General features: G+C 40.9%; 2 protein-coding genes across 2 annotated transcripts in view; both read right to left on the bottom strand.

Moving 5' to 3' along the window:
- LOC308077352 (tripartite motif-containing protein 16-like) overlaps positions 1-21,458 on the bottom strand; it is a 29,195-nt gene extending 7,737 nt beyond the window's left edge. Inside the window, exons 1-3 of the mRNA XM_080418003.1 lie at positions 21,369-21,458; positions 18,594-18,755; positions 13,500-13,549 (exon numbers count right to left, since the gene is read on the bottom strand). Coding sequence (XP_080274129.1) covers positions 13,500-13,549; positions 18,594-18,742 — 199 coding nt within the window. The 5' untranslated portion in view covers positions 18,743-18,755; positions 21,369-21,458. The remainder of the gene's footprint in view (positions 1-13,499; positions 13,550-18,593; positions 18,756-21,368) is intronic.
- Positions 21,459-22,182: 724 nt separating this feature from the next.
- Positions 22,183-26,465, bottom strand: part of LOC308077556 (NLR family CARD domain-containing protein 3-like) — a gene marked incomplete at its 3' end in the record, with an annotated part of 32,760 nt that continues 28,477 nt past the window's right edge. The window contains exons 8-10 of the mRNA XM_080418304.1: positions 26,155-26,219; positions 23,296-25,147; positions 22,183-22,234 (exon numbers count right to left, since the gene is read on the bottom strand). Of these exons, the coding sequence (XP_080274430.1) occupies positions 22,183-22,234; positions 23,296-25,147; positions 26,155-26,219 (1,969 nt within the window). The remainder of the gene's footprint in view (positions 22,235-23,295; positions 25,148-26,154; positions 26,220-26,465) is intronic.

The following is a 26,465-nucleotide window of genomic DNA, read 5'->3' as shown; positions in this document are numbered from 1 at the left end:
GTAACTCTGAGAGTGTACTAATGGAACCAAATGGACCCTTACAGGTATGTAAGGTGTATACAATAGAACCAAATGGACCCTTACAGGTATGTAAAGTGTATACAATAGAACCAAATGGACCCTTACAGGTATGTAAAGTGTATACAATAGAACCAAATGGACCCTTACAGGTCTGTAACTCTGAGAGTGTACTAATGGAACCAGATGGACCCCTACAGATGTGCATTGTGCAACTCTGAGTGTAGCCTAAGTCTTATGTAACCAAATGGACCCCATATACTAAAAACATTCATTTCCTATCATCTAAAACACGATAAAAATGTACTTCTTACCTGAAGAACTGGTATCTGAAGAACGTGGTCTTGTCCCGGCGTCGTCCTCTCTCAAGTAGGGAACCCATTCGTCACCATCTGACTCCTGATCCGTCTCAGACGGATCAGTTTGGGAGTTGAATGGACTTTCTATGATCTCACGACGACTGGTTGTAACCCTACCACTGCGACGTGGAGCTGGCCCCAAGTCGATCGGTGAAACGTGTTCCTCTTCCTCCACAGCAGACAGTTCGGACTCGGTTTCCAAAACCTCACAAGGCGGGGCTACCCTCACATCGATCGGTAAAACGGGTCTCTCTTCCTCCGCAGCAGACTCGGACTCTGTTTCCAAAAGCTCACGACGCGGGGCTGCCCTCCTATCGATCGGTGAAGCGTGTTCATCTTCGCCCTCACCAGAGAGTTCGGATGAGGTTTCCAAAAACCGACGCCTCTTCGCCCTGCCACTGCGAGGTAGACGCGGGCAGTGGTCACTGTCTGAGTCTGTCTCGGCCACGGGCACCTCGACACGACGGAACATCTGCATGTCATACAGCGTTTGCTGTCGCTGGCGATGCTGTCCGGCGGAATCCATTCTGCTGGGCCCGGGGACCGGATCACCGACGGGTCGACGTGACACAACAGCGCGTTTGCGCTTGGCGGGGCGCTTCCCATTATCTGACTTTTTACGGCCAGGCATTTTCTCTCTTTTTTTGATTGATTGATCGATCGATTGCTTGCGCTCTCTCTCTCTCTCTCTCTCCAGCACTCCGACGGCTTCTCCACAATGGCCATCATGTCCCAGTAACTTTTATCAACTTCTGTTTTGATCACATGGTGGGTCGCGGTGCTTTGATGTTTGAGGTTCACACAGGTTGTTATGATCAGTCAGTGATGGCCCGATTTCGGGGTTCGTTTGTTTACAGAGGCTCCAACATGTTGTTTGCTCACGTGGTCGCTTAGATCAAAGAAGCTGCCCCCAGCTGGCCTGGGGTCCCACGCTCTGTGTGTGTGTGTGTGTGTGTGTGTGCGCGCGCGCGCGCGCGAGCGCGTGTGTTGTTTTGCTCACGTGGTAGATCAGAGAAGCCGCTGTGTGTGTGTGTGTGTGTGTGTGTGTGTGTGTGTGTGTGTGTGTGTGTGTGTGTGTGTGTGTGTGTGTGTGTGTGTGTGTGTGTGTGTGTGTGTGTGTGCGTGTGTGTGTGTGTGTTCCCACAAGTTGTTTTGATCACGTGGTAGACGGCGGCTGTGATCACAGAATGTTTATGTATGACTGTCACAGAAGCTGTTCTGATCATGGTCACTAACTCTAAATAAGATGTTTTTGATTATAGGTCACCCTGACCTTATGATGGCATGATTTCATGTTTTCTTTTATGATAGAAGCCCCAAATTTTGTCACAGGCTTGGGAAGAGCGCCAACTAGTGGAAACACAAAAAAAAAAAAAAAAGTTTTTTCTTTTTTTTCATGACGTCTCAGACGTCATTGGCACTCTGGGCTTATGAAAAACGTGACGTCTGCGACGTCAACGGCACTTAATGAGTTAATGTATGTTTTGTAATAATAATCAAAATCTACAAAGTAACTAGTAACTAAAGTTTTCATGTAATTGTAGTGGAGTAAAAGTATGATTGATTGATTGATTGATTGAGATTTTTATTAGGCAAAAGAATGTAAAACAACACAGTTACATTTATAATACTTTTGTCTAAAAGGTCCGACCAAAAAAGTCCTTGCGGACTTGTTTCCGTTGGGGTTCGTAGACATATATAGTAGCAACTAAACAGTTCAAATCAACATGAAAATACAGAGAAAAAATACCACTACGTAAAAAAAAAAAAAAAAAAAAAAGCATGAAAAATAGAAAATATGTACCAAAAAAAGGGGAGGGGGGGTCGTCTGTCTACAGGGAAATTTGCCTCTGAGATGTAGTGGAGTAGAAGTAAAAGTACTGAAAACTGGAAATACTCCAGTTAAGTAAAAATACCTTTACATTGTACTTGAGAACGTACATGTACTTAGTTACTTTACACCACTGAAAATAGCCAAACTACTAGCCAGTGGTGAAAAGTAACTAAGTACATTTACTCAAGTACTGTACTTCCAATGTTTAGGTACTTTTACTGTACAGGAGTACTTCCAATTTTCTGTACTTTTACTTCTACTCCACTACAAGGCAAATATTGTACTTTTACTCCACTACTTCAAGTATTTGAAAACTTAAGTTACTAGTTACTTTGTGGATTTTGATTATCATTACAAAACATACACTAACCACTTCAGTCCTATATACATTTCAGCCATTTGCATTTCAGACATTCTGCATAATGAGTACTTTTACTTTTGATACTTTAAGTATAATTTTATTCCAATACTTTTGTACTTTTACTCAAGTACATTTTTAATGCCAGACTTTAACTTGTAACAGAGTATTTCTACATTGCAGTATTGATACTTTTACTTAAGTTAACAAACTTTTTCCACCACTGCTACTAGCTCACAGCCATGTCACAACGTGATGCGTTGTGAGCTTGTAGATCTGCTATTTTAGATGAATGTTCACGTATTAAGACATGTCAACATGGGATGCAGGGGTTTAAGTGGTTAATGGTTCAAAGAAGGTTCTTTGAGACGGACAGACAGACAGACAGACAGACAGACAGACAGACAGACCCACCGTGACATCTTCACTGCGCCCCAAGAAACAAAAACTAAAGGGACTAAATGCAGCGATCAAGAAATACCGCAAGACGAACATTTTCACAACTCTTAATCATGCAAAAATTATCTGGGACCCAAAGTCCAAACCAAAGGGACTATTGGGCGGACATTTAAATATCCGTAGCGTCCGTGCAAAGAACACTGAACTGGAACACCTGCTGTCTGACTCTAACCTGGACTTTCTATGTCTTTCAGAAACATGGCTAAACCAAACTTCTTCAGTGGCAGCTATTAATTTTCCTGGGTATAACATGTTTAGGAGAGATAGAAAAGGGGGGAAAGTGTGGGGGGGGCATGTTAATATATGTTAAAAATACAATTAAGTGTAGTCTTATTGAATGGTCACATCATGAAATAGATTTTGAATGTATTGGGCTGAATATTACACTGTCTCCAGAAATGTCTTTTATTGTTATTTGTTTATATAGAGCACCTTCAACCAACAGTCTGTTTTATAACCACCTACATACTATGCTTAAATAATGTGATAGTAAAAAGAAACTTTTACTTTTTGGTGATCTGAATTTTAATTGGACTAACAAATCTGATAGGAAAAAACTTAAGGAGATAACAGACTAGTTCAATCTCACTCAACTGGTGAAAGGTCCAACACGAATAACAAATTCCTCACAGACACAAATGTATTTAATGTTTGCAAATAGGCCAGAGAGAATAACAACATCATATAATTTGATAACTGGTATGTCGGACCATAACATCACATTACTGGTGAGGAAACTCACCAGTAAACGGTTTGACCACAAAACCTAAATCCTTTCACCAGATTATTCCAAACATCTTGATAGGGCTCTAAAACAAACTGATTGGTCTAATCTACTGTGTAGTCAAGATGTAGAGAGTAGCAGCAGTATTTTTGTGGAAACTACAAACAGAGTAGTGTCACCCTTCATAAAGAAGGTTCTGTGTAAACCTAGAAGAGAAATAAGGATCAGAAAACAAAGGAATATGAACTTAAAGTGAGTGGAACTTTAACTCTAGATCGGGAGGTGATAGCCAATACTTTTAATAGTTATTTTATAAACTCAGTTGGGGAACTGGCCCAAAGTTTCCCCACTAGAATCCTGACATGTGCTCCTATTAATGATGACAAGCCCATTTTTAGGGTAGGAGAAATTACCGAATCTGCAGTGGTTAAGATCATGAGCTCCTTAAGAGACTCAAAAGCAAGGGATGCTTATGACATGAAACAAAGGTATGGCTCGCAACTCACTTTGATGCTCCAGGTTTTATTTCACAATACAGCTGATACGACGTTTCGACCCTTTCGGTCTTTTTCAAGTATAAACAAGAACAGGAAATGACCTCTTTTTATACAGGAACAAATGATTTTGGTTACCAGCCCCACCTGGTGATCAGGGGCGGTACCAAGACTTAATCAACATTTTGTCAAGAGACAACTTATCAAAAGACAACATTTCATCTTTTACATTTTACAGAATATTAACATTTACTTGATTTTTACAACTATTTTTTAGAAAAAAGACTTTAGTAAAAATTAAAAACAGTAGAAAACTCAATTCATTTGATTCAACAGACAGGTAATAAGGACTAAGCTTATTATCTGCTGACAAATATTTTCCAAGAAATATTTCTCCAAAAAAATATACATTTCATGAAATGCATTTCTCAAGATATACTCCTTAAAAACTATATATCTTTTGACCCGGTCCAGATCATAGCCACTGTGTACAACAAGTTACAAACAAAAACAACAAAAGGAAAAGAAAAGTTAACGTTTTACAACCTACACATGTACAACTCCCTTCTTTGGCTTGTTTACAAATATGGCCTAATATCAAAGTCCTCATTGAGTCCTGTTGGTGCCATGGTTTTAAGATAATGGATCCACCATACTTCCCTCCTCAGTAGGAGATTGTCTATATCTCCCCCTCGTCTCGGAAGATGCACTTTCTCTATTCCTAGGTATCTTAAAGATGAGACATTGTGGTGTGCCTTTTTAAAATGTTATGACATGGACACAACATTTCTAAAAACACACAAGGATGCACTAGTTTGTCCCATAGTTCATTTGATAAATGTATCAATTAGGCAATGCACTTTCCCAAGCACTTGGAAATCAGCGATTGTAACACCAATTTTTAAGGCTAGTGACCAGACAAATGTGGCAAATTACAGGTAGTATTCTACCTGTAGTGTCCAAGGTGGCCGAGAAATGGGTTGCTCAACAACTGACCGCTCATTTGAATACAGGCCACACTCCTTTGTGCCCACTGCAGTTCGGTTTTCGCGCCAACCACTCTACAGAAACCGCTAACTGCTATTTTTTGGAAAGTGTCAAGTCAGGTTTGGATAAAGGTGGTACAGTGGGTGCAGTATTCCTGGATCTTAAACAGGCTTTTGACACTGTAGACCATCCGGTACTCTTGTCAAAACTCTCTTTCTTTAACTTTTCTACTGAGGCAGTCAAATGGTTTGATTCATATTTAACAAATAGGAAGCAAAGGGTTCGTATTGGTAACAAACAGTCAACATATCTTAACAGTAACATTGGAGTTCCTCAGGGATCAATACTGGGCCCTATCTTGTTCAGTTTGTATATTAATGATCTGCCTTCTGTCTGTCCATCTGTCTCCATACAAATGTATGCTGATGACACAGTTCTTTATATACATGCTGAAAACAAACAACTAGCAGCAGATAAACTAACTGCAGCCATGGTCCATGTATCTGATTGGTTGAGGAACTCATGTTTACACCTGAATACAAACAAAACTGTTTGTATGTTTTTTTCACGCAACTCCACAGACGATGTTTATCCTGACATTATCGTCAAAGGAAACATTATTAAGGTAGTATCTGAATTTAAATATCTTGGAATCACACTAGACTCAAACTTGACATTCAAAAAACATATTAAAAATGTAGCCAACACAATCAAATTCAATCTGTCTAATTTCAGGCACGTAAGACCATATCTAACAACAGACGCATACAAACTCTTCATGCATGCTATGATTTTCTCACACATCACATACTGCTTCACAACCTGGTCACAGACAAATCTGACAACTCTCAAACCCATAGAATCACTTTACAAACAGACATTAAAAACACTTGATCAAAAACCCAAACGTTACCACCATTGCCGTATAGTTCAAAAGTATAATTTATTTAATTTTGATAGCTTTAAAGATTTTGCAGATGCTTGTCTCATTTTTAAGATTTTAAATGGGCTTGCACCTCCACCACTAAAACAGTTCATAGAGCGAAGAGAAAGTGGTGGCAGAACAACAAGGGCAAATACCAGAGGAGAGTTACCTGAATGAGGTGAGGTACCATTCAGACATAACAACTACCAGAGGAGACTGTGAGGTACCATTCAGACATAACAACTACCAGAGAGGACTGTGAGGTACCATTCAGACATAACAACTACCAGAGAGGACTGTGAGGTACCATTCAGACATAACAACTACCAGAGGGGACTGTGAGGTACCATTCAGACATAACAACTACCAGAGAGGACTGTGAGGTACCATTCAGACATGACAACTACCAGAGAGGACTGTGAGGTACCATTCAGACATAACAACTACCAGAGAGGACTGTGAGGTACCATTCAGACATAACAACTACCAGAGAGGACTGTGAGGTACCATTCAGACATAACAACTACCAGAGGAGACTGTGAGGTACCATTCAGACATAACAACTACCAGAGGAGACTGTGAGGTACCATTCAGACATAACAACTACCAGAGGAGACTGTGAGGTACCATTCAGACATAACAACTACCAGAGAGGACTGTGAGGTACCATTCAGACATAACAACTACCAGAGAGGACTGTGAGGTACCATTCAGACATAACAACTACCAGAGAGGACTGTGAGGTACCATTCAGACATAACAACTACCAGAGGAGACTGTGAGGTACCATTCAGACACAACAACTACCAGAGGAGACTGTGAGGTACCATTCAGACATAACAACTACCAGAGGAGACTGTGTGGTACCATTCAGACATAACAACTACCAGAGAGGACTGTGAGGTACCATTCAGACATAACAACTACCAGAGGAGACTGTGAGGTACCATTCAGACATAACAACTACCAGAGGGGACTGTGAGGTACCATTCAGACATAACAACTACCAGAGAGGACTGTGAGGTACCATTCAGACATAACAACTACCAGAGGAGACTGTGAGGTACCATTCAGACATAACAACTACCAGAGAGGACTGTGAGGTACCATTCAGACATAACAACTACCAGAGAGGACTGTGAGGTACCATTCAGACATAACAACTACCAGAGGAGACTGTGAGGTACCATTCAGACATAACAACTACCAGAGGAGACTGTGAGGTACCATTCAGACATAACAACTACCAGAGAGGACTGGTGGTACAAAGTGAGTGACACCCAAAGCCACAACACTCGAGGAAGCGACAACGATCTGGTAAAACCCACATATAGAACATTATCATTCTACTACTCTGCCACCAAAGTGTGGAATGCTCTAACATCATCTCTTTAAAAAATGATCAGTTATATTGTTTTTTTAATACAGCCAATCTTCAAGCTTACAATGTGTCACAATGTGAGACGTTGTGAGCTTGTAGATCTCCTATTTTTGCTATTTCTTATACATTTTTAAATATAGATAATGTACGAGCCGATCTACAAGCTCACACAGCCTTGCATCGTGATTGCATATCTGCTATTTTTGAAATATAGCAAAAATACAAACTCAATCCTAAGCCTTGTCTTTGTAGATCAGCTATTTTTGAAATATGGCCATCTCCAAGCTCACAATGTGTCACAATGCGAGGTGTCATGAGCTTGTAGATCTACTATTTTTGCATTTTGTTTAAAGTTTAGACAATCTACGAGCCAATCTACCAACTCAGAATGTGTCACGATGTCAGGCGTTGTGAGCTTGCAGATCAGCTATTTTTTGAAAAAATAGCCCAACTTCAAGCTCACAACCTGACAGATTTTGACAGTGTCAACTGTGTGGATTGGATCAACGGTGCCTCACAGGTCCAGATGTTATGTTTGTGACCACGGTCTGTGGTCTGTGGTCAGTAGTCAGTGGTCAGTGGTCAGTGGTCAGTGGTCAGTGGTCTGTGGTCTGTCTGCCTGCCCACCCTCTCGACAATTTTTATATAAAAGCTCACCACTCTTCTTGATGCAATGTATTGTGAGTTTGTAGATCGGCTATTTTTAGGTTTGAAATATAGCCAATCTACAAGCTCACAATGTGTCGTGATGCAAAGCACTGTGAGCTTGTAGATCGGCTATTTACAAATTATTGCTGATCTACAAACTCACAACCGTCACAATACATGTTGAAAGATCAGTTTCTTTCTTTTTTTCATAGCGTTTGTAGAGCAGATCTTTTTTTTCATATAGGCGATCTACAAGCTCACAATGCAGGCGTTGTGAGCTAATGTGTCATGAAGCAACACGTTGTGAGCTTGTAGATCGGCTATTGTTGTGTTTGAATATAGTCGATTTTCAAAATCACGATGTTATGTTGTGATCTTGTAGACCATTTATTTTTGAAATATTGCTGAACTACTAGCTCACAACCCATCAAAATGATACGCATTGTGAGCTTGTAGATTGGCTATTTATGTTGTTCAAAATATAGGAGATCTACAAGCTCACAACGCAGCGAGCCTCGACACGTTGTGAGCTTGTAGGTCTGCTATTTTTGGCTCACAACACTGTCGTGCAACTAAATATACAGTACCTTAAATCGGGCCTCAAGGTACGTGAGTAACTCCAAAACAGAACGAGTAGTAGTAATACAGAGCATGGTGGACGTCAGAGAAGGACAAGTGGATTTTGAAGGCAACATGGAGGAGAATGAGGAGAATACTAGACAGGAGAGAGATGAAAGGAGAATGAGGAGAATACTAGACAGGAGAGAGATGAAAGGAGAATGAGGAGAATACTAGACAGGAGAGAGATGAAAGGAGAATGAGGAGAGACAGGAGAGAGATGAAACGTCAACTTAAGAAGGAAGAAAAAAAGGAAGTTCGAATTAGCAGTGGTGAATTATGCAGAGCAGCACTCTGGAGAAGCAGCTGCCAGACAGTTTAACGTGGATCTGAAGCGTTAGAGAATGGAAGAAACTAAAAAGTTAAATGACTTTTCAGGTGGAGGAGGAAGAAAGTGAGTGAGGAGCTGGAAAGTAACTTGTGTCAGTGGATATAACACACGCATGGACAGAACCTCAGAGTCTCCTGGACAATGATTGGAGGGAAGGTGAAGGAGTTGTACTCCACGGTGAGTGACAGGAGAGATAGAGAGAAGGAGGTGTTTGGGGCGACTACCGGGTGGCTTATTAGAAAGCTCCGACGTTACAATTTTACCCTCAGGAGGAGAACAACTGTTGCTCAGAAAGACGCTCCCATTGAGAAGATTGTAAACTTCATCATCTTCTCTGGTCACCAGATAGAGAGCAAGAAGATCAATGTGAAGAATATCATCACCATGGACAAACAGCTGTCTGGTTTGACATGGTGGATGTCAGTACAGTCAACACACCGTCTCACTCAAGACCAGCGGTCACGAGAAAGCGTGCATCACGGTGGCTCTGGCAGCCAAAGCGGACGGGACAAAGCTGAAGCCTTTCATCGTGTTTAAGGCGGCCGTCCGCGAGTTAAAGGGCCGTGATAACTTCCTCAAAGAATGGATGGTTCAACGACAACCTGAAGAAGGAATGGCTCCAGAAGGTGGTAATTCCACTTCAGGGAAAATCCACTTCAAACCAAGGCTGCTCACATGGGACTCGTACCGCTGCCATATCTGCGTGGCCACGAAGGCAGAGTTGAAGAAGGAGTACAACGTTACAATGGCTGTAATACCTGGAGGTTGAACCAAGTACCTTCAGCCCCCTGACGAGGTGAGGAACGGCCCCTTCAAAGCTCACCTCCATGACGCCTACGGTAACTGGATGGCAGGATAAGTCCTCCGCCAAGTCAGAGAACCTGAGAGCCTCTTCTCACGCCTCCTGGTCCACTGGGTCCTGAGAACCTGGGACGTCCTGGATCAGGACACTCTGATCAACTCATTTAAGGTAGGGGTGTGTGTGTGTGTGTGTGTGTGTGTGTGTGTGTGTGTGTGTGTGTGTGTGTGTGTGTGTGTGTGTGTGTGTGTGTGTGTGTGTGAAGATGATGATGATGAGGGAGAGGAAGAGGAAGAGGAAGAGGAAGAGGATGATGATGATGATGATGATGATGATGATGATGAGGAAGAGGAAGAGGATGATGATGAGTGGCATTGAGCTTCAGTATTATTGTAGCTGCTGTGTTGTTGTGATGGTGGTGGGGTTGTTGTTTTATACACTATACTGTATATACTGTAAACAGTTTGATACAGTACTTGGTACCATCATTTTATTTTATTTAAAATGTATCGTAGCTTTGATTTATTGTTTTTTTAATGTTTATGTTTTATTACAGTATTACTGTAGACAATATTTTCACTACATGTTGATCTTTTGACCTCTTGTTTACAGACAGTATCTTGTAACTACTGGCATGTTGATGCCTTGGCTACCGTACCTCTTGTTTAAAGTACCGTACAGTATATCTTGTTGTTTAGTTATATACTTGTATTATGTTTACATTAACGGTATGCCTTATACAGTAATGTTTCACTAAAACAACATGCTGGACAGGAACTGTGACCAAATAATGGTATAAATAAATAAGTAAATAAAAGCCTGTTGCAAATACCCGCCTGGTTCTTTTAAACGCCTGGGGTCCAAATCACCCGTAAATATACAGACTATTTTATGAAGTATAGCTGACATACAAGCTCAGGGGTCATGATGTAAGGGGTTTTGAGCTTGTAGATCGGCTAAAGTTGCTATGTTTGAAATATAGGCAATTTACAAGCTCACAACTCGTCACTATGCAACACATTGTGAGCTTGTAGATTGGCTATTTTTTACTATTTTGAAATAGACGATCTACAAGCTCACAATGTGCGAACAAGTGAATGAGTGGGTTTCTGTCATTCCAAACTCCCACATAATTCTATTGACTGACTTAAAGGAGCATTTCACCCCTGGAAGAAACTGCAATCACTCAATGGTAATAGTATTTGTAGTAGATAACAGTAGCACAATTTAAAATTTGCACCCTATGGCCAGAAAAATAATGAAATCTGTGTGTTTGACTAGGGTTTGACTGGACTGCTGCATTACTACAATGACCATAATGCTTTGGTGCCTTGTGGCAGGGGAGGTTCCATGTGGGTGTGATCTCCAACAATAACATCCAAACAGCATGCCAGTGTCGCCATGTCTGCTTATTATAAGCGGCTTCTTTCTAAAATGTAGTTGATATTTGGGCTTGTTTCCAAATGTTTTGATTGTTGTTTAAACCAGTGGTTCTCAAACATGTTCATGTATTTTTCCACAGACCCCCATCTGAAATTATAATTTGTGCCAGGGAGCCCCTAACAAATATGTGTCAAAAATATTCCACATTTTCCCCTTATATGTTTGTATTTGTATGTTTTGTATGTTCGGTTTGTTTGTTAGTAATGTGCTAGTCTTTTCTTTTTTTGTGTATGTTTGTTTTCATGTTCTGAAAAATCCAATAAAAAGTAAATGAAAAATAATCCACATTTTGCACTTTTTCCCCCTCAAGATTTTTTTGTAAATAGCAGATCTACAAGCTCACAATGGGTCGCGAAGCGTTGTGAGCTTGTAGATCGGCAATTTTCAAATATATAATATCCCATGTCTAGGTAAAGTGCTCTTGGCCTAGTTATCTTCTTTTGGGCTTGTTTTCATAGACCTGGCTGCTTATTTATCTGGCAACACTGGCTGTACTCGCACACGTTCATCTAGTTACATATATGTCCAAGGATTCGTTAGTGATGTCATATCACTGCACATCCTTGGTATCTTTCTGCTGTTCTACTTCCGTGTCGCATAGTATTGACATCACTGTCGAATCCTTGGTATTATGATCCTAGCCTTTGCGACGGTGTTTGTTTACCAGCGCTGCCACTCCACGCTGTATTTTTTTTTTACGCTTGCGCTTATGAAACACTACACAGGATTATTATTTCATGTCAACATTCAAGTACAACTATCAGAAGATAACTCAGGTAAAGTAATGCCTCACTCTGCAAGGGGGATTGCCCGCTGGCCGCAGCTAATGGGAGTGGCCGAGTGGCGAAAGAAGGTTGAACAAAGTGTTACGGGGGCTGTCGTTTGGAGCTGGTCTGACTGAGACGCGTCAAGACAACATGTAGTGCGGAAAGGAATGAGACATATCTCTCATGACGCAAATAACGTCACGAAAAATGCGAAGATTACTAGATATCTAAAAACACAGATTATTCACAAAAAAAACCCCAGGATCTTGTTTCTTGACTCCTAAACTTCATTAAAAGACCGAAAACTTCTTCCAGGGGTGAAATGCTCCTTTAAGCTCTCAGCCAGGGGTGTCGTTACGGTGTATGACCACCTTTTTTGAACACACACGCACCCAACATCAAATCAGGCGTTGTGACTGTGAACGCATAGTGTGTCACTTCAATAAAACAGACAACAAACTGAGTTAGGCCTAACTGAGTTTGATTGCTGAAAGTAGGCCTACGTAAAAAAGGTTTGTACAAATTATATTGTATGTATCACCTCTCATATGATATTTCCTGTTGCCTATTAACCAATAATGAAAGTCAATAATTAAAGTATCTATTCTTCTTAATAATATACAAATGTTGTAAAGTTATAGCAGTGACTGAGACAACAGGCTAATAAACTAAGCCAAATGACAGCTGTGTAAGTAAACGCCCACATGCACGACCGCACAACTGGTTGCAGCCCTCTCCCCGAAACCAGTTAAACACCACTGCCTTGTACAAAATGTAATCCTGTTATTAAACTCAATTAGATGAATTATTAAGTGTTGTACATGTAATGATGAGCAGTGAAGTTTTCGTGAGAAAGAAGAAAATTATAACCTGTATTATTTTTTTCATAGTAACAAATAGCCTTCAGTCAATCTCTGCTTGTAGGAGGACATGGGTACAAAAGCACAATGAAATGTCTTTGATCCACAGCTCAGCAAGCTGACAGAGATAACTCCCTCTAGTGGCTGTTAACTGTACTGCGCACCGAGCTCCACAGTAATCCAAAGAGAATTGATTGGTCAGTAGACGGTAGTATGTGTTGATCTGTTGCATGCAGCATGTTACCATGGTGATGTACCCGATAAGAAGTGAACGACTAACTTGTAACCCTGAAACAGGGTTTCAGCTGAAGTTACCTCATTAACCCCTAAATCCAGCTGCATAGTTACTGTCCCATGGAAGACAAGACAATGACGGTGAGTTTCTTGATGTCCAACTACACCTCTGAATCACACAGAGTCTACCAAACTATACAGTAGGTGTGAATCTGCCCTAAAAATCCATGTATAAAATGTCAAAATGGACAGATACTCACATCCTTTAATGAGATGAGGATTGAACCGATCTTCTCCACCATGTGTCACTCTGTAGGAAGTAGAACAACAATGCATCAATGTCTGTCTAACACAACGTCTCCACTACCTGACACTATTATTATTATTATTATTATTATTATTATTATTACCCTTATTATTATTATTATTATTATTATTATTATTATTATTATTATTATTATTATGTACACTACAGTGTTTCTCCTAACATTATCCTGACCAGGCAGCTCATCCTGACAAACTCACTGCCGCCCCCTGGAGGACCTCCCGATAGGCTATGTCCTTGTAGCTCATAACTGAGGACCTCTCGTTATGTCTTTGTAGCTCATAACTGAGGACCTCTCGTTATGTCTTTGTAGCTCATAACTGAGGACCTCTCGTTATGTCTTTGTAGCTCATAACTGAGGACCTCCCGTTATGTACTACACGGTCACAACTATTTTCTGTTCTGGCCCCACACAGTGGTGGAATGAACTCCCCACTGATGTCAGGACAGCAGAGTCACTGATGTCAGGACAGTAGAGTCACTGCCCATCTTTCACCGCAGGCTGAAAACCCACCTCTTCAGGAAACACTACCCTTCCTCTTCGCCTTGCCTACTTGTTGTTAACTAGTTGTACGAACTCTTGTTTTATTGGATCTTGTTTAGTCGATACACTTATTTGTTTTAGCTCTTGCTCATTTGATTTTGCTATTTGTCTCATCTGTTTAAGAAAGTAGGTAGCTGATATATTGCACTTTTACCTTAGCGCTAGGTATACTCTTGGTTGCTTGTTTTAGCAGAAAATGCACTTAAGATTTCTGGTGATTAGTAGTTTCGTTCCCTACCTATGTTGAATGCACTTATTGTAAGTCGCTTTGGATAAAAGCGTCTGCTAAATGACTGTAATGTAATCTAACGTAATGTACTCAAGTACTGTAATTCAGTATAATTTTTCTTTTGAGTTTTTCACTTGACTGGAGTATTTTCAATTTGCAATACTTTTACTTCTACTTCACTACACCTCAGAAGAAAATAAAGTACTTTTACTCCACTACAATTATTTGAAAACTTTAGTAACTTGTTACTTTCTAGGTTTTGAGTATCATTACAAAACATACATTAACCACTTCAGACCTATATATACTCAAGCTATTTGAAAATAGCCGATCTACAATCTCACAACACGTCGCAATAGGACACATTGTGAGCTTGTAGATCACCTATTTTCAAAATACTTTTATACATTTTGAAAACTTCTGAAATGGCACATTCGGCGTCGGCGATATAAGTACTTTACTTTAAGTATATTTTGATGCCAATACCTTTGTACTTTTACTCAATAGAATTTTGAATACCAGACTATATTTATATAAAATTAAATTAAATTAAAATACTAGAACTTCTTCCATCGCTGGTGTGTGGTGAATTCAGTTTCAATAATCCACACCAGACGCAATTCTGAACCAATTGCTGTAATTTAAAGTTATGTAATCGGCAGAATGTGGGTTTTAATTCTGTGTTCTTTCTATGAAATTTGATATATTTCAAGGCAATCAAATGCTACAGCTTGGAATGTAAACCTAGGACCTTTCTGTGCAGAGACATAGAGAGAAGGGGGGGGGGGGCATTTATTTGTGTACATCACAGAGAGATGTTGAACATGAGACATGATTAGACAGAGGATACAGTGATTGTGACAGCTATGCACTGTGTTGGATATCTCTCCTTTCAATGTGATGTTTCTGTGCTCTCTTTAATAATAATAATAATAAACATTATTTATATAGCACCTTTTCATGACATGACATGCAGCTCAAAGTGCTTTACAGAGCAAGAATACAATTACAGTTACAAATAATTTAAGAAAAATAAGAAAAGCAGAAGCATAAAATACATTAAAATAATAGCAAAGGGCAGTGAATCAGGCAATACAGTGAGGACATGTACAACAACACAGAGATTTAAAAATCAACCAAAAAATCAGCTAAAAGCAAGAGTGAAGAAGTAGGTCTTGAGCTGTGCTTTAAAGACATTGTAGTATATTTGATAACATAACATACATATTTATTAGCGTTATTTAACTTCACAAGTCTACAGTACAAGTAGGCTACAGAGAGAAGAAGTGGATTGAGTCAGAGAGAGGTGCCGGGTTGTCTGAGCGGGGTGTGGGTGCTCTTAGCATTTTCTTTGTCTTACCTGCAGGAGACAGAGGGCATGTCCCCCCCATTTCCCCCTTCCTGCCCTTTACAGTTGCAAATGTGGGGGCCGGGAGGTGGGGGGCTCACCTTTGAAGGCTGACACACCCATACATGTTACCTCCTCTTATTCAAAATGTGACCACTGCTATAAAGAATATGACATGTAAGCTTGTAGTGTGTGTGTGACTCAGCAGCCGGCAGGCTGTTGTGTGGTGTGGTGGGGACCTCAGGGTCCCCATAGGAAGCTGTTTGTACTTATGCAATAAATCGGAAGCAACGAAACCTCACTAACTAGTGATGACTCCTTCATTCTACAACCATTCATTCTCATCTCTGGGACAACAAACTTATCTGCAATATGGCGTTGTTGGCAACTACGAAAGCAATAGAAACCTTTAAGTCTGTGGTTTTTAGATACCACATTATGGCGTCGGAGTCGGCAGTCGTGTTGGTTTGTTTTTTTGGAGGCGCAAGTCTCCAGGGATACTGAGCCAGGCGTCGAAAGAACGTGCGGCGGGACATCGGGACGACGTGACGACAACTTTTCGAGAATCTACAAGGAGAGGACTTCATGACCAGGTCTAGGACGGCTGTACGACTCATCTGGCTGCTCAACATATCTTCTGCGATCGCTAGAAGGGCGCGCTGCGGTGCGGACGGCAGAGCGGAGAAATTGGTGTGTCGAATTTCTTCGTGGCGGGTATGTTGTGGGGAGAGGACAGCGGGTGCCGGCAGAGTGGAGGACTTGCGATGATGGGGTTCTTCGTGGAGAGTGTGGTAACACATCTTCAGCGATCGCAAGTGGAGCGCTCTGTTGTTAAAATGCAGCTATCTGTTGACAATCTGGGTACGGCGCTGGAGCACGGCTGGGTGAGAAGATGACGTTGAGGGAGACTGCAAGAGAGACATTATCGAGCGGGACACTGCGCATATGGGACCTGGGGTTATGTTTTTGTGATAAGGGTGGGTTAAACTATGGGGCTATGGCTGCCATGGGAAGTGATGCGAGGGTATTTTTTTTACTTTCTGGTCTCCTGTGTTTAATGTGAGTTTACTTTGTGGGTTATTGTTTCATTGGGGGGTACGCTGCCTTCTTTTTTCCGTGTGGGCACTTTCGTGGTAGTTGTCATATATGCTTGATGGTACGGTGTAAAACTTAGGGATAAGAATTAGGCTATCTTTGGGTATATTTTGGTGACTGGGCGGCGGGGACATTGATCTTGGGGGGTGGTGCTATCGCTTGGTGGGCGTGATTCGACTGTATGCTGTCAGCTTCCACTGGGTGGCTGTGTAATGTTTTATCCTGGAGTTTAAAAGGCTAACAGAGGGATCCTGCACGCTAATTAGTTTTGGGGGTGTCTATTTGATGTAATTCACCGTGTCGCTGTACTATGTAATCTTGGTTTTTGTATGTACATTGTTCTGTGTGATGTTGTTTGCTGTTTTAGTTTTCCTGAATGTTTACTTTTTTTCCTGGTTGGTGTTCCGGTCGCTTTTCATGGGGGGCGGATTCTTTGTGGTTCTTTTGAAATATACGTGTTTGTGAGAGACGTTTAATGTCTCTCATGGGGGGAATGTAGTATATTTGATAACATAACATACATATTTATTAGCGTTATTTAACTTCACAAGTCTACAGTACAAGTAGGCTACAGAGAGAAGAAGTGGATTGAGTCAGAGAGAGGTGCCGGGTTGTCTGAGCGGGGTGTGGGTGCTCTTAGCATTTTCTTTGTCTTACCTGCAGGAGACAGAGGGCATGTCCCCCCCATTTCCCCCTTCCTGCCCTTTACAGTTGCAAATGTGGGGGCCGGGAGGTGGGGGGCTCACCTTTGAAGGCTGACACACCCATACATGTTACCTCCTCTTATTCAAAATGTGACCACTGCTATAAAGAATATGACATGTAAGCTTGTAGTGTGTGTGTGACTCAGCAGCCGGCAGGCTGTTGTGTGGTGTGGTGGGGACCTCAGGGTCCCCATAGGAAGCTGTTTGTACTTATGCAATAAATCGGAAGCAACGAAACCTCACTAACTAGTGATGACTCCTTCATTCTACAACCATTCATTCTCATCTCTGGGACAACAAACTTATCTGCAATATGGCGTTGTTGGCAACTACGAAAGCAATAGAAACCTTTAAGTCTGTGGTTTTTAGATACCACAATATCCACAGAGGGTGTCTGTCTTAGGTGTAATGGTGCTTTAAAGCTATCCACAGAGGCTGCCTGTCTTAGGTGTAATGGGAGTTTATTCCACGCTGTCGGTCCGTAGAAGCAGAATGCTGCTTCACCGTGTTTTTATATGTCATTGTAGGCACCTCTAGTAGGTCAGCACTTGAAGACTTGAGGGGCCGGTTTGGAACATATCTCTCTAGGCAGTCATAGAGGTAGGAGGGTGCCAGACCATTTAGAGCTTTATAAACTAGTAAAATAATGTTCAAATCAATCCTAAAAACAACCGGGAGCCAGTGTAGTGAAGCTAGAACTGGAGTAATATGTTCTCCCATCTTAGTTTTTGTTAAAACTCTGGCTGCCGCATTTTGAACGAATTGTAATCTGTCAGTTGTTTTCTTTGGCAGGCCAGAGTAAAGTGCATTACAGTAATCAAGCCGAGAGAAAACAAAAGCGTGGATCAACGTTTTTGCATCGTCCAACGACAGATAGGCTCTGACTCGCGCAATATTTCTAAGATGAACATGATTAATGTGTGTATCAAAATTCAATAATAATAACCCCCAGGTTATTTACTGTAGTGTTACTTTTTTTTTTTTTTTTTTTATCCCACGATTTTGTAACCCTATTTTTTACACCCAGTGCCAATTGTCTACATGCAAACATTACCCACAAATAGCGGGTAACGGGTTTTCCCGGAAAACAGTGCCCCAAGTCTACTTACTTGAGATTCTTCAGCCCAGCGAGAGAGAGCAGCGTCTTCATTCCTGACTCAGTCACCATGTTTAGAGTCAGGTCCAATTCTCTCAGATGTAGGGAGGGATTAGAAGTTAGAGCTGAGGCCAGAACTTCACAGCATCTCTCTGACAACATGCAGTTATTCAGTCTAAATGAAGAGAGAGAGAGAGAGAGAGAGAGAGAGAGAGAGAGAGAGAGAGAGAGAGAGAGAGAGAGAGAGAGAGAGAGAGAGCACGTAATATAGTAGTTTTGGATTAAATAATGCTGTTTATCCTGACATGCATAGTGTGAACACACAAGGCAGTTGAGTTGTGCATTTTATATTAAGTGGTACTTTTACACAGTATACTCAGTAAACTGTTATATTAATTGGTACTCTTACAGTCCCTCAGTAAACTGTTATTGTATTAATTGGTACTCTTACAGTCCCTCAGTAAACTATTATTGTATTAATTGGTACTCTTACACTCCCTCAGTAAACTGTTATTGTATTAATTGGTACTCTTACAGTCCCTCAGTAAACTATTATTGTATTAATTGGTACTCTTACAGTCCCTCAGTAAACTGTTATTGTATTAATTGGTACTCTTACAGTCCCTCAGTAAACTGTTACTGTATTAATTGGTACTCTTACACTCCCTCAGTAAACTGTTAGTGTATTAATTGGTACTCTTACACTCCCTCAGTAAACTGTTATTGTATTAATTGGTACTCTTACAGCCCCTCAGTAAACTGTTAGTGTATTAATTGGTACTCTTACACTCCCTCAGTAAACTGTTATTGTATTAATTGGTACTCTTACAGTCCCTCAGTAAACTGTTAGTGTATTAATTGGTACTCTTACAGTCCCTCAGTAAACTGTTACTGTATTAATTGGTACTCTTACACTTCCTCAGTAAACTGTTACTGTATTAATTGGTACTCTTACAGTCCCTCAGTAAACTGTTAGTGTATTAATTGGTACTCTTACAGTCCCTCAGTAAACTGTTAGTGTATTAATTGGTACTCTTACAGTCCCTCAGTAAACTGTTATTGTATTAATTGGTACTCTTACACTCCCTCAGTATATTGCTATTGTATTTTACTTCAAAACGTTTCTTGTAATGGTTCAGAGATGCAGCTTCAGAACACACAAGACCTCCAGAGTTTGAAGATATTGTTTGGCAGAATTATGACGTGTAAGTCAAAGAAATTAGATGAACAGACACAGTATGGAGTCCCTGCTCTTTAGAATGAGATGAACAGACACAGTATGGAGTCCCTGCTCTTTAGAATGAGATGAACAGACACAGTATGGAGTCTCTGCTCTTTAGAATGAGATGAACAGACACAGTATGGAGTCCCTGCTCTTTAGAATGAGATGAACAGACACAGTATGGAGTCTATGCTCTTTAGAATGAGATGAACAGACACAGTATGGAGTCTATGCTCTTTAGAATGAGATGAACAGACACAGTGTGGAGTCCCTGCTCTTTAGAATGAGATGAACAGACACAGTATGGAGTCCCTGCTCTTTAGAATGAGATGAACAGACACAGTATGGAGTCTATGCTCTTTAGAATGAGATGAACAGACACAGTATGGAGTCTCTGCTCTTTAGAATGAGATGAACAGACACAGTATGGAGTCTATGCTCTTTAGAATGAGATGAACAGACACAGTATGGAGTCTATGCTCTTTAGAATGAGATGAACAGACACAGTATGGAGTCCCTGCTCTTTAGAATGAGATGAACAGACACAGTATGGAGTCTATGCTCTTTAGAATGAGATGAACAGACACAGTATGGAGTCTCTGCTCTTTAGAATGAGATGAACAGACACAGTATGGAGTCCCTGCTCTTTAGTTCCAAACTTTTAAAGTTCACACACATGTTCTGTCACCCATTAAATCACTTCCTAACACCCTCCCACCCCTTTCTATTCTGAGGTGAGATACTCCCTCTAGTGTCCATTACAATGAACTGCTTTAAGATGAATAACTATGGTTCATTACATGATACATTAGTTGAACTTACATTGTACACTGAAACAGCTCTCAAAGTCACTCTTTTAGCACAAACTAACGCAAAGTTGATTCGGACAATAGGATAGAACATCACAAAACCCAGTACTGTTTTTTTTAAATATATTTTATTATATATTTTATATATATATATATATATATTATATAAAATTTTAACTTTCTGCTGATTTTGCCATTTTTATTAGGACCCAGACTGGATCTGTGGATCCAGATCCGGATCTTCAAATAGTAAAATCAACAGGAACTTAACATTTTCTATATACAAAAAAAAAACAGTACTGGATTTGGCGATATTGTCTGAATCAGTTTTGTTTGTGTTCGTTTATGTGCTAAAAGAATGACTTTGAGAACTGTTCCCACCGTACAATGTAAGTCAATGAGGATCATTTTTTTAATTATCAATTTCTAATCATGGCAAGGTAACTACATAAGTCAAACACCCAAAAATGTGAGTTATATGAGTGAATGACTTAAGAATTAACATTAATATAAATACCATTCAAAACTAGGGGATGACAGTCTGACAAAACACATTCAACCACTCATAGTGTAACCAGAGGTGTTTAGGTTTTAAATGTGGTATCTCAGCATAAAGACTACATATATTAGACACTGTATCTTATCAATATTATGGTCAGTGTGGATTACCATGATATCAACCTTAACCACACTCTTCAAATAAAGTACCACCATCATAACTACATTATATATAATACAAATTGTAAATTAATCTGACCTGAGAATGTCCAGACAACAATGTGGACTCTTCAGGCCAGCACAGATGAGCTCTAGTCCAGAAACCTCCAAGACGTTTCCGCTCAGGTCCAGTTCTCTCAAATGTTGGTAACGACGTATCGGCGTCATGACGTAGGAGCTAGTTGCTTGCTTACATCCAAGAAGCGCAATATAACAGACAAGTGACAACAACAGAAGACACAAAAACAAAGACAAGTACAACAAAACGGTGGAAAATGTACATAATCTCATCTCACTATTTCTCCCGTAAAATAATACCGATATTGTTTTGTTTTCATTACGATTACCCCTCGCACTCGTAGATAAAAATCAATTATCATGCTCTCTAATGACGTTAATAGCACTTGGGTCGTGTTTCAAGTGATGTTTTGGACAGTTAGACATGCAACTTGAGTGTTACAGCGTTCAGACTTAGACACGTCTTAAGAAATCTGGTTTGAATCTCATCTGAAACCACCTCTGAAAAAAAAATCAGATTCCATGTGACTCCTTCATATTCAGACTACATCAAATGAATCTGATTCCAATCTGGATATGGAATAAAACCTGATTTAGGCTGGATTTGGCTGCCAGTCTAAACGGGACCTAGTGTGCCCCTTTAATGCCTGTCAACACATGTATCGGGCCACATAAGAAGCACGTTTGTCAAGCTCTAGAGCAGCTTGAGTAGGTGGGATCAAGTCATATTGTTTACAGTAGTGACATCACTGGACCTGTCGTACAGTAGGTTACTATCCTCCAATGGATAGAGCTGTAATATTATTGAGACATTCGTCACACACATCCCAGGATGTCTAGACAGGCTTCATTGATTTGCTATGGAAGGCTGACACAATGTCACAACCACTGAACACATGGAAGAAGAGGATGACACATGTTTTCTCTGGACCTATGGCTCTTAATACTTTGCATTGGTCACATATTTATACAGCCCACACAACCATGTAAAACACTTTCAACTTCACCTACTTTAAGCATGTCATTATACAGTTTGAAATACTGTAGCTGATATGACGTGTTGTGAGCTTGTAGATCGGCTATTTTCACTAGTGGTTAAAGAATGACCAATAGCATTACTTTCTTACTATTCATTTATTTTGAATACAGAGATACAAGGTTTCTGCCATAAGTGCACACTTATTCTTATCCTCCAAACGTATTTACTAAGTTCTTCTGTCAAAATGTCGACTCATATGACATTCAATAAATATGTCATGTTTCTGAAATCACAGTTCAACTATTTTGTTCAGGATTTGGTCTACAGTGATGTCATCAAAAAGAATGGGAGAACATTTAACACTGTTCTGAAAAGGTTTTGTTCAACTCGTCCACACACACACACACACACACACACACACACACACACACACACACACACACACACACACACAGAGCTTGAAAGACTCCACACACACAGTCACTGTTGGCCATGGGACAACAAAGATGCCTCTATAAACTTTACACAGCAGAAAGCAACAAAGCAGAAAACAATGTGTGGTTTTATGTCTTATTTTATTTTCCTGAACCGAGTGTTTTATTAAGGTCTCAGTCGTGGTTATTTATAAGCTGGTCCACCTGGCTCTTATTGCCTGAGTAGTGATAATAGCCGCTCTACAAGCTCACAACTTTGTGTAGATCTTTTCACTAGTTTGGGTCCCTGGGAGACATTTCCCTAAACACAACACACACACACAATCTAGATCACACTGTGAGCTTGTAGATTGAAAATAGACGATCTACAAAATCTCTCTCTCTCTCTCTCTCTCTCTCTCTCTCTCTCTCTCTCTCTCTCTCTCTCTCTCTCTCTCTCTCTCTCTCTCTCTCTCTCTCTCTCTCTCTCTCTCTGAATGAATGTAGTATATGAGTGAAAGCTGCTCTAACATGTTGACATTCACATGACTACTAACCTGGCTGTTGTGCAGTTCCTCACAGCTGGGACCAGTCTCCATCGCCCCTCCTTTGATGTGTTGTATTTGTTCAGGTCCAACTCATCCAGAACCTTCTCCGACATCTGCAGCATGGAGGCCAGAGCTGAACACTGGATCTCAGAGAGTTGCTTCCCTGATCTGCTCTCTGACTCCAGGTACTGTTGGATCCCCTGACTTACTGAGGGGTCCTTCATCTCCATCAGACAGTGGAAGATGTTGATACATCTGTCAGGAGAGATGTATCTTTCATCTTTCATCTCCTTCAGGTTGCTGATGGCTCTCTGGATCTCCTCTGGACTGTTCTCTGTCTGACCCAGCAGGCCTCCTAACAGACTCTGGTTGGACTCCAATGAGAGACCATGGAGGAAGCGGGCAAAGAGGTCCAGGTGGCCATTTTCACTCATCAGAGCTATTTCCATAGCAGCCTGCAGGAAGTCGGAGAGGGAACTGTCAAGGTTGTATTCATCATCTTCCAGGAATGTCCCCAGTACCTCCATGTTCCTCTGTGTGAAACAGTGGTACAGGTAGACTGCAGCCAGAAACTCCTGGATACTCAGGTGAACAAAGCAGTAGACCGTTTCTTGGAAGCAAGCACCGTCGACTTTGAAGAACGCTGTGCACATGCCCGAGTTCATCAAGTCTTTGTTCACGTCAAGACCAGACGCTTTCAGGTCTTTCTCGTAGAACATGATGTTACCTTTGAGCAGTTGGTCAAATGCCAGCTTACCCAGTTTCAGAAGAGCTTCTCCTTCAGCCTCTATGAGCTTCTGTTTGTTTTTCTCTTCTGATGCATCATATTTCTCCTTCTTCCTCTTTGTCTGAACCGTCAGGAATTGACAGTACATCTCAGCCAGGGTCTCGGGCAGCTTGCCTGTCGTCCCTATGTGTTGCCCAACCTTAGCAGTGATCCAACAGAAGACTGGAATTTCACACATGGTGGACATGGTCTTTGATTTGTTGATGTGTGAGATGATTAAGCTGGCCATTGAGTTGGCCTCGTTCTCATCTCTGAACTTTTTCTTGAACCTCTTCTTGAAGTACTCCTCCTTCCGTTTATCAGTGAACCCTCGTACTTCTGTCATTCTGTCAACAAAGTTCTCTGGGATCTTAACGGCTGCTGCAGGTCGTGAGGTTATCCAGATGTGAGCAGAGGGAAGCAGTTTCCCCTTGATGAGGTTTACCAGCAGAACTTCCACTGGATAGGATCGACTCGGGTCCAGGTCAATTTTTTCGTTGAAATGTAATTGAAGCTGGTTTTCATCTAATCCATCGAAGACAAACATAGCTTTGAAGGGACTGCTGTTGTAGTCGTTCGACTTCTGCAATGTGTTGAAGATGACATTCAGATCTTCATCCTCAATAAATTTGGTTTCTTCGATGCATTCATGAATTAACTCTGCCAAACTAAAGTTTCTTCCCTTGAGCAGATTTAACTCCCGGAACTTGAATGGGAACAAAAGGTGTGGATCTTGGGGAAAACATTTCTTGGCCCAGTCAAAGGCAAACTTGTGTACAAGGAAGGTTTTGCCAATTCCTGCGACACCAACGGTGAGCACAGTTTTTATGTTTATTCCGGAAGAAGGGTCTTTGAAGATTTCATTGAGTTGGATTGGGTTGTCCTCTCCAGCCTTATTCATCTCCATCTGTCTGACCTCATGATGTTTGTGGATTTCTGTGAAACTGATGTTTACATTGTAGATAGGGACATAGACGTCTTCAAACTTCATCTTTGGCTCATTGTCCAACTTTACAGGATGATATGTCAGGTAGATCTTGCCTTGAAGTTTATCTTCATATTCAGTAATGGAATAACGTGTTTTCACCAATGACTCTGTAATTAACAAAGGCATTATTTAACAATTTTGCCGACAGAGAAGAATATCTACCAGATACCGGCTGTGTTTTTTCAATGTATTTTTTTCATTTATTGTTTATTTGGAATGTTTTTTGGAAAATTTAAAATAATACAATTAAAAATAAATTGGAGCATTACATCACGCAAAGCTTTGCTAATCGAATTTGGATATTACGTTTGTGACCAGATTTAGCCAATCAAATATGGATGTTACTTTTGTGATGGCCACACACCATCCACCCAAAAGCCACTTTTAATATAGATTTTCAGACCGCTACACAGCCTTCAAACTGCTGGGAACTGGAGTTTTAGCTGTTTAAACCCCAGCCAATACGAAAGCAGAGGGGTCGGGGCTTCAGCAATTACAGCCTGTTCCGTGAGACCACCTACTAATTTTGAACCTTTAGCATACTGGGAACTGAAGATATGTCTGTTTAAACCCCAGCCAATAGGAACACAGAGGGGGCGGAGCAATGGTGATGGTATTGTCATGGCAGACCCCTGATCAGTGTTGGTGGCAAGTTTGGTGTAAATCGGAACAATGGTGCGCCTCGCAGGTCCACATGTTACGTTTGAGCGTCCACCCACCGTCCACCCACCCTCCGCCCACCCTCCGTCGGTTGACCCTCTAGGCAATGTTAATATAGAAGATAAGATTTTATTAAAATGGTAAATGCTATAGATGACTGACGTCACAGGTTGGTCACATGAAGCCTGAGATCCACTTGGAGCCACACTGATCCCATGTGATCCAAAGATCCACATGATTTCTTTTATCAGCTTAAAAGTTTGAATGAACAGGCGGTATCGACTCCACTGGTTTGTGAAGAACCTGATGATCCATGTTATCCAAGTTGACTTTATCGTTATTGGAAAGTTGTACAGCAATGAAAAACAATAAAATAATAGGAAGTAATGCTAGTAGATCTATGACTAAATTAAATGTCTCCATTTAGAGACAATCAACTTTAAACAGCACTGACCTAAGACAGCTGCAGCTGCTCCTTTGGGTTGTGTTGCACTGAGTGATGGAGAAGCCTGAGGGCACCTGTTGTGAGATGCAAAACCCTTTTTAACTGTTTAAAATCTACTAATCCTATATACATGCTATAGGCTCTATAGGACCAAACATTCAAGCATTTTTCTTTTAAAGATTTGTTCTGGGGGCTTATATGTCTTTATTTGATAGGACAGTAGGCTGACAGGAAATGGGGGAGCGAGATGGGGGGGGGGTGACATTAAGCAAAGGTCGTCAGGATCGAGATGACCAGCCTAGGTGCCCAGACGGTTACGC

The sequence above is a fragment of the Gymnoscopelus braueri genome (genome assembly GCF_963280865.1).
Source record: "Gymnoscopelus braueri genome assembly, chromosome: 21".
Classification (NCBI taxonomy): Eukaryota; Metazoa; Chordata; class Actinopteri; order Myctophiformes; family Myctophidae; genus Gymnoscopelus; species Gymnoscopelus braueri.
The sequence above is the reverse complement of the archived record's forward strand: the minus strand, read 5'-3'. Positions and strand labels throughout refer to the sequence as shown.